This window comes from Gadus macrocephalus, chromosome 13 (assembly GCF_031168955.1).
Source record: "Gadus macrocephalus chromosome 13, ASM3116895v1".
Classification (NCBI taxonomy): Eukaryota; Metazoa; Chordata; class Actinopteri; order Gadiformes; family Gadidae; genus Gadus; species Gadus macrocephalus.
Genome location: NC_082394.1, coordinates 528,051 through 536,914, shown reverse-complemented (window position 1 = coordinate 536,914; position 8,864 = coordinate 528,051). Strand labels below are relative to the sequence as shown.

Sequence of the window (8,864 nt, the reverse complement as noted above, 5' to 3'; positions counted from 1 at the left end):
ATATACATTTATATATATATATATATATATATATATATGTTAACTATGGCTTGGATTATTAGTCATTTCCCATGCTACCATTATGCATTAACAACCTGTTGCTTTCAAAATGAGGAAATGGAAGTCTTCTCGCCGTTGCTTTGTGTAAAACTGATGACTGTGGCTGAAGGCGATCAATAAATGTTCTCTTCATTTGGACAAAGCTTGGGCAAACAGCAGCCAAAAATACCATGCAGGAGCCTTTCGATAAAACACCAGTTTCTGCTCTGCCAGGGATGCCCAGCGCCTGGTATCTGCTCTGAACTCGCAGACACAGGATGCCTTAATGCTGTTTTTCTAAATGTCAGTGAGTAATATCAAGGACATTTTTGAGTCAAGGACATTTTTTACTCTCTAGTCTACAGAACCATATTTCTCTCTCACTGCAGAGAGAGTTATGTTTCGCAGTTGAGGCTGTGTTGGACGGGGAGCTCAGCACCAACACCGTCAAGACGTTAATCTACAGTCGCTCCACGCAGACGGTCCAGGGTGAATCCAGAGGTAATGCATGGTAATGCAAAGAGTGGTGCTTCAGTCTACATAGTGCCCCACATGGTGGCTTCCCGTGCCCGGGGTGGGCGTGCTGTGTGGATCCGTGTGTGGGAGGAAGTGTGTGTGGGTGGTGATGGTGGTGGTGGTGGTGGAGAGAGCGCATGCATCTTCATTTTGATCACCACTGCTTGCTGTCAAAGCCAGCCAGCCAGGGGAGCCATCATGTTGGGGCAGAAAGGTAAGGCTTGTCCCTCCTGTGTGGGGACCAGGGAACTTCCTCTATCCAGGAGGTATTTTCACAATTTCAGTTCTGCAATACTGAGAGGTGCAGTGTGTGCCTATGCAAACATGTCATCTGTGTTGACATCCATTTGGGTTAACAATGTGTTGACGTGTTCATGGCATTCATGTTGTTTGTGTTGGTGTTGGGGTGGTTGTGGAGCAGGTCTTTGTTGGACTGTTGCTCATTCGGCTCACCCAGCTCAGCCTCATCCATTCCTTTTCTTTATCTCCACGACCCCCCCACCCTCCTCTCTCTCTCGCGCTCTCTCTCGTGCGCTCTCTCGCTCTGCCTTATCACTCTGTCACAGTGCATCTTTCCTCATTTGCATTTGTTCCACTTCTTTGTGACAGGAAACTCTTCTGTCAGACGCCCGTTTGAAAACTTACAGAGCAGAGGATCAAAAGGCCATTGATCCGTGTGTGTGATTCACCGTGAGCTGTGACTGCCTTGTTCTTGTACATTAAGGAGGTGTTCCACAGGCTGCGTTGTCGCTGATGGATGTTGAGGGACCGAGGAGAACTTTAGTGAGGAGGTAAGTTGCTCTGCTCATGGTTTGCTCACACTGGTGTCTTGTGATTTGTGATTAGCATCGTTTTCTGATGGATACAACGCTCTAACCAATGTCAAAGACAAAATTATTCTAACACTGTGCATGAATTTTGAGATTTTTGAATCTTTATTTAAACAAGTAAAGAACATTTATACAAAATAGTATTCACAACTTCAAAACTTTTTGATTTGGATTCCTCCATCTATCTGCCTGTGTAAAGGATCAGGGTACAATTAAAGTGGACTATTTCCTTGTAGATGAGACAAACCATCTTCTACATGAATGAATATAACTTTGAGTGGGTGTGCTTATGTTCTACAAAGACTGAACAGTACAGCCCTGTGCCCACACCACTCTGACATGACCATTATGCAAAACCTGCACACTTCAACGTGACTTCCACGGTACACCATAGAACACACATTTGCATTTTCCTGGTAAATAAAAGACAGATGAGGTATGGTTGAAATGTTTAAAGCGAGGGTAACTTTCACAGTTTGTCTGTCTGCATCTCTCTCTCTCTCCCTCTCTCTCTCTCTCTCTCTCTCCCCCTCTCTCTCCCTCTCCCTCTCTCTCCCTCTCTCTCTCTCTCTCTCTCCCACTCTCTCGCTCTCTCCCTCTCTCTCCCTCTCTCTCTCTCTCTCTCTCTCTCTCTCTCTCTCTCTCCCTCTCCCTCTTTCCCTCTCCCTCTCCCTCCCTCTCCCTCTCTCTCTCTCTCTCTCTCTCTCTCTCTCTCTCTCTCTCTCTCTCTCTCTCTCTCTCTCTCTCTCTCTCCCCTCTATCCATCTCTATCTTCCCATCTCTTTTAAATCACCATATTTTAATATATGCATTTGTCATAAAACAGCAGGGCCATGTGCTCCGTCCAGTGTTTATTCGTCAGCACACTGCGATCCTTGTATCTGAATTCCCCCTCACCACAACTGACATAACATCATGATCTGGATGTGAATTGCCGTGGTGCTGTAATGATCAAGGAGCTCTTCTTTGTGTGCAACATCCATTCATCTCTTCGCACTTTCTCAAGTCTCTGCCAGAATGATGAATGACGACATGCAGCTCACATTATGGTCCTGAGTCACGACTCGCCAGAGTCTCCCCATTCCAATACTCACCACCTCCTCCTCTCTAATCGCCACACGGCTGATTGAGCCTTCATCGCTTTTGTGCAGCTGCACTAGAGAGGTCCACTCCGATCACATCCCTGATCAAGGCAGAGACGGGGTCCTAACTGAACCAACTGTCTGCCTATCTTGCAGGTAATCACATTCACCAGCGCTGGATTACATCACGATGGCGGCAACGGCATTACCATGGAGACTGGCAAGGCACAATCTGTGAGCGCTCTGTTGTACGGCTCGGTTGCCGTGCCGACGGAGAGGAAGATGGACGCCCAGGCCCCGCTGACTGCTGTTTACATCCGAGCTGTGCCCGCCCCCCCGCCCACCCAGCAGCTGTTCCCGCAGGCTCAGTTTCCAGGGACTCCCCAACGTGAGCCTGCCACCCTCAATCTGGCCGGGCCCCCCCTCTACACCAAGGACGCCCTCCCCTTCCTGACGGTGCACCTCTCCGGCGGGCTCCAGCCCCTGCATCAGGAGCTGGGCCTCTCGCCCGCCGCCCCCCTCGCCCCTCTCGCCCCCGCCTCCAGGCCCCGGGCGGCGGGGAAGCACGTGTGTCCGCACTGCGGCCGGGACTGCATGAAGCCCAGCGTGCTGGAGAAGCACCTGCGCTGCCACACCGGCGAGCGGCCCTACCCCTGCCTCACCTGCCGGGTCTCCTTCAAGACGCAGAGCAACCTGTACAAGCACAAGCGCACCCAGGCTCACGCGCGCCTCTCGGCCGAGGCGGGGCAGGGCGCCAGCGGCAGCCTGGAGAGCGGGTGCGGATCCAGCCTGGGCGGCTCGTCTCTGGACAGCCAGGTCGAGGAGGAGTCGGGGGGCCTGGAGGAAGAGGTCAACAAGTACTCCTACGCAGCCAGAGCAGAACCGGGGACGGACCCAGAACGGGGCCCCACTGGAGACCCCGTCCAGGGAACGATCGACACGAGCTCTGCAACACAGAAGCCAGAGCCTGCTCAAAGACCAGGCCTAGCGAAGGAGGAAGTGAGAGGGAAAGAGTGTGAAACCAGAAAGTGTCCAAGTGTGACGCCAAATCGACACCTTCCCCTTCAGAGGCAGGCGGCCACACAGGTCTTTAAAGAGTGGCCCGGTGAAGCGTCGAGAGGGAAACCCCAGAGCCACACGAGCACCGACTCAGGCTTCAGCGAGAGCACCGACCACAACATGGACGCCCTCCCAGAGTGCATCACGGGGCACCACGACTGGTCTGGTAGCAGCCAGAACGGACCAGACACCAGGGACGGGGTGCCTGTGCGGGAGCAGAGATCACTGGAGGAGCACATATCCAAGCTCATCTCGGAGAACAGCGTCGTGGTGGACGACAAGAAGCTGAAGACCATGAGGCCCCGGAAGACGGTGCTATCCAAGCAGGGCAGCATCGACCTACCCCTGCCCTACACGTACAAGGACTCTTTTCACTTTGACATGCGGAATAATCTCTCTCCGATCGCCAGGCTCCCCGGCAGCAGGAGGCCCGAGCTGCAGAGCTCCCTGCAGCCGCCCGGCTCAGCGAGCACGGAGCAGGCCCCTCTCAGCAGGAGCAGCTCCCTGCCCTACAGCATCGCCCTCCTGCCCCCAGAGCAGGGCAACCGCAGCTTCTCCTACCCCAGAGATGATGTCACCGTGATCCGCAGAGGGAGCTCCAACCCCGTGCACCCGACGGCCTTTCCCTGCAAATCTGTGGACCAGCAGGTGCCCGCCCACCGCCCGCTGGTGCGCCAGGCCGCCGTGGACTGCAACCACGCAGCAGAAGGTCCTTTCTTCACGCATTCGTCAGCAGAGAGGCTGCCGGTAAACAGAGACCTCAGCTGTGACGGGGGAGGTGGCGGGGAGCCGAGCGACCGAAAGCAGCCCAGGAAAAAGGCGCAGAAGTTCACCTACAACAAGTGGTACACCTACAAGGGAGGCACGTTCAAGAAGCTCTACAACACTACAAAGGCCGGGGGTAGGGTGGTGTCCGCTGCCGAGGATCCATCGTCGTCGAGGCCGGAGCGTTTGATGGCCCAAAGTGGGAAGAGTCCCAGTGATTGGACGACGACAGCAGGCTTGACCACCGGTGGGGTAGCTGTCTGCCATACGTCCTGCCTGCCTGCCCAACCCCCGCCGGTTCCAGGTCTGGAGTTCAATCCCAAACCCAGGAGGGTTCATCAGGAGTGCAGCTCTCCCAGGCCCCAACTCCTCAGTCATGCGTCCTTGTCCACGCTACATGTAACCCCGAACAGATCGCCAGAGAACCAAAGCAGGACAGATGTCACGGGCCGACCAGCAGAGAGGCATGCTGGCAAAGAGAAACACGCTCACTCCATCTCACCACCTCAGAGGGCCCACATTCCTTCAGACAGGAAAAAGCAGCGAACCCATGACAGTACAGTAGTAAATCCCTCAAGAACGGCAGCAGACCACAACACAATAAACAACCCCTCCTCCTCCCTTCTTGACGTTTTCCCCACACAGAATACAAACATTTGTCAGTTTAGCCTGCGTTTGGATCAAAGACTTAATCGGCTCGGGATAGGCCTTGTGGCTCCGTGCATCGGTGCATCAAATGTGCAAACATCTGTAAAACCTCCTTCTTCCGTTTCTCTCCTCTCCTCCGCCAAGCCTAGCTTCCTGCCAAAGTATCAACTCAAGATCCCCACCACCACTGAAACCAGATCTACGCCCTCACTGCACACTGTCAAAGTGTCAAAAAAACAAAACGTTGACTACGGCCTCACGGGTGTCTCCTCTACTTCAGATAATCCACACTTCTTACCCGGCAGCGGAAACACAACGTCCTCTGGGAGCGAATTTACTCCGCAACCCTACGTGCTTTCAGGATATCCGCAAAGCACAGAGGCCAGAGACTCCACACAGACAGTGAACGTGTGTGAATCCTTCGTACCAGGTGGAACTCCATGGGCGAGTCCGGCGCTGGCCGTAACTCAGAGACATTGCACAACCATCACCACAGCCACTGCCACAATGCGTAGCCATCCTAAAGAGTTATTCTCCCCGACTGTAATCCAGGCCTCAGCCTTTAAACCCGTCATGGCCCCCCATGCCGCCTGCTTAGCCAGACCTTTACTGCCAAAACGATCCATCACGGCCTCAACTACAGCGAGACCGAACAGCCGCTCAGCGATTCTGTCGTCGTCCATCTCCACGACCCTCACCACTTTCTCCCAAGGTCTCCGGCTGGATCCGCCCCTCCTGGACCCCTTACGGTCACTCCCCTCTTCGGGACAGTCGACCCGAGGGGACGCAGGGTCTGGTGGGCACCCGTTGGCCGAGCCCCCCCGTCAGATGGGGCCGTTTGAGGCTGGGCAGCTGGACCCCTTTCGGACGGTGTTCCACGTCCAGACGGCCGACCTCCAGATCTGTCTGCAGATCATATCTGACGAGCAGCTGGCTCTCATCGAGCCACGGATGAAGAAGCAGGCGGGTACATCAGAGAAAACCCCCCAGACTCCTGCCCCCCGCTTAATTGGGCCTGCAGAAACCTGCAGGGGGAAAAGGGCCCATCAATCAACCTGTGATCAAAGGGAGGTGGAAAACATGGCGCCCCCACCTTCAGACCTGCAGTCCGTCATTCTGAACTCTATGGGACAGGCAGGTGTCAGTCAGCCTCCGGCATCAGGTATGGTCGATGTCTCTCGGTCTCTTCAACCCCTTGTTCACCCAAACAGTGATTCTAACCACAACACAGCTGCAGAAAGCAGATGTGGCACCGGCAGCACCGAGGCATCGCCTAAAGCGGCGAAGCCTGACACAAGGATACTAAAAGGGGAACCCGCCCATTCGGTCTCAGCTGGTCTTAATGCTGCAGAACTGGGGGAGGTGACCTCTCTGCTCCCTGGTGGATTCATACAGGAAGGAAGCCAAGGAAGCCAACACACTCCTCTAAGTCGAAGGGCAATAACCTGTACCGTGGAGGAAGTCACGGCTACGCTCAAGGACCGACCCAGCGCCTCTCAGGGTAGGGATGGCGGGGCATGGGCCTGGACCCAAGCGGAGGCCAGCCACGTCACCCCCCACCCTTGGGACGGGGCGTCGCTGCTCCCAGAAGTCAACAACGAATGCTGCAGGGCTTCAGCGGAGGTGACAGTCGACCTGCCCGTGTGTGGGGGTGGGGGTGGTGGAGGTGGAGGTGGTGGTGGTGGTGGTGGTGGTGGTGGTGATTGTGGAGGTGGAGATGGAGGTGGAGGGGATTGGGGTGGTGGTGGAGGTGGTGGTAGCAGTGGTGGTGGTGATTGTGGAGGTGGAGGTGGAGGGGATTGGGGTGGTGGAGGAGGTGGTGGTAGTGGTGGTGGTGGTGATTGTCGAGGTGGAGGTGGAGCTGGTGATGATGACGACCTGGTGGACCCTGGACCGGGCCTCTCATACACACCTCTGCAGCTCTTCAGGCGCGGTGAGGCTGGCCGCGGCCCGGCTGGGCCTCTGATCCCCTCAACGCCTCCACACCGCGGCCCGGCTGGGCCTCTGATCCCCTCAACGCCTCCACACCGCGGCCCGGCTGGGCCTCTGATCCCCTCAACGCCTCCACACCGCGGCCCGGCTGGGCCTCTGATCCCCTCAACGCCTCCACACCGCGGCCCGGCTGGGCCTCTGATCCCCTCAACGCCTCCACACCGCGCCGCTGTCTGGGACTCAGCCACCTCGCCGGCGGACCTCCCCCGACCACAGCCACCAGGTACGTTTCCTTTAAGAGTTCTTCAAAGGCAGAATCCAACTGAGTGTCACTGCATCGTGTTCTGGTCACAGCCAATCAACGGCCTCCGTCTGTTGTGTTTTGTATGTTATCTTCTGCAAATTCTTTCCAAAATGGCTTCCAATACGGAACTCTTCCCCAATGGTTAGGATTGTTTACATGCTGGGGGCCAATTGGGATGGGGTGGGAGGGAGTGTTTGGTGTAAAAAATAATACTAGGGCCAAGAAACGACTTTAGTTGCCAACAGAAGAACAAAAGATACACAAAAACTTTTTCTGTGAAGTTTTGCAAAATCTGCCATAACAGACCATGAACAAACTTTTTCTTAAGATTGTAATGCTCATCATCCACAAGATGGCACTAGTTGATAGCAGATGTAATTCAAAGCATGCCACAGAATGTGTCCAGAGGCTGCAGGTTAATCATGTCAGTATGCAGTTTGTGGATTGATGGGTGCAATCTGATATCTCTGTCTCTGTAAACCTCTGGTAAAAGGTCACACAGATTTAAGAAAAATTGGTGATTCCAGAGGTAAAGAAGACATGACCGCTGTCTGTTGCCTGCTCACCGCAACCACCGCCTCCTTCACAGCTGAACTATGTTGTACTTTTGGGAGAGCTGCTGCAGCCAAACCTGAAGGCCTCGTCTGTTAACTCTGTTCTCTGCTAACCTTCTGCCTTCTGGCCTTGGCCGAGCGCTGGGCTGTAGTAGTTCCTCTCATTGATAAAACACTCACTAGAGGTTGGGGAGGGGGTCTGGTGGCTACATCTAACTCAGATTAGACACTTGACCAAAGTTCACCCAACAGACACACTAGAACAGTGCGGTCTCACACAAATGAACACTTTCTACGCCTCCTGCATACCGCTGTGTCAGCACCGTTCGTAAGTCCGTACATAAAATGTCAAATTTCTGTTGAGGAGGTGGGGGGCCAAAGGTTTGATGGTTTTTTAGGACACTGACTTGCAGTTCCCCCATTATAATATACAAGGACAGGGTGGACTGTAGTTATAAGGAAGATTTAGGCTAAATAATGACCTCAACGGATATTAGCCAGGCTTGTGTATTTCTTTATGGGAGGGTCACATTAACAGCAGCAGTAGATGTCTGCATACATCTCCTCGGTATGGGAGGTCACTGGTTATCCTCCAACAACAATCTGGTCTTTCCTTCTCGCGTTGACAAGATAATAGGTGCAGTTACCACTGTCTTAAACGGTAATCTGATTTAATTTCTAGTTTTATGCCAGGTAAAATGAGAAAGAGAGAGGGAGAGAGAGAGAGAGAGAGAGAGAGGAGAGAGAGAGAGAGAGAGAGGAGAGAGAGAGAGAGAGAGAGAGAGAGAGAGAGAGAGAGAGAGAGAGAGAAAGAGAGAGAGGTAGCAAGAGAAAGAGGGAGACATATAATTAGGGAAGGAGAGGATTGAGAGAGAAAGAGAGAGGGAAAGAAAGAGTGAGATAGAGACAAATCGCTAGAGGGAGAAAGTGGTACACATATAGTTAGAGAAGGAGAGGAGAGAGAAAGAGGGAGAGAGAAAGAGGGAGAGAGAGCGACCGAGACTACAAACGTAGAGGGACAAAGCTACCAAACATCCCTTGATTCCATCCCCAGGGCCTTCCATGGAGGGCCTTCCCATGGAGGCCTTCCCATGGAGGCCTTCCCATGGAGGGCCTTCCCATGGAGGAGGGCCTT

General features: G+C 54.0%; 1 protein-coding gene across 1 annotated transcript in view; it reads left to right on the top strand.

Annotated features, from left to right (window-relative positions):
• Positions 1-817: 817 nt before the first annotated feature.
• The window catches only part of znf831 (zinc finger protein 831), an 8,669-nt gene continuing 622 nt past the window's right edge, over positions 818-8,864 (top strand). Inside the window, exons 1-3 of the mRNA XM_060069834.1 lie at positions 818-1,346; positions 2,624-7,154; positions 8,798-8,859. Of these exons, the coding sequence (XP_059925817.1) occupies positions 2,678-7,154; positions 8,798-8,859 (4,539 nt within the window). The 5' untranslated portion in view covers positions 818-1,346; positions 2,624-2,677. The remainder of the gene's footprint in view (positions 1,347-2,623; positions 7,155-8,797; positions 8,860-8,864) is intronic.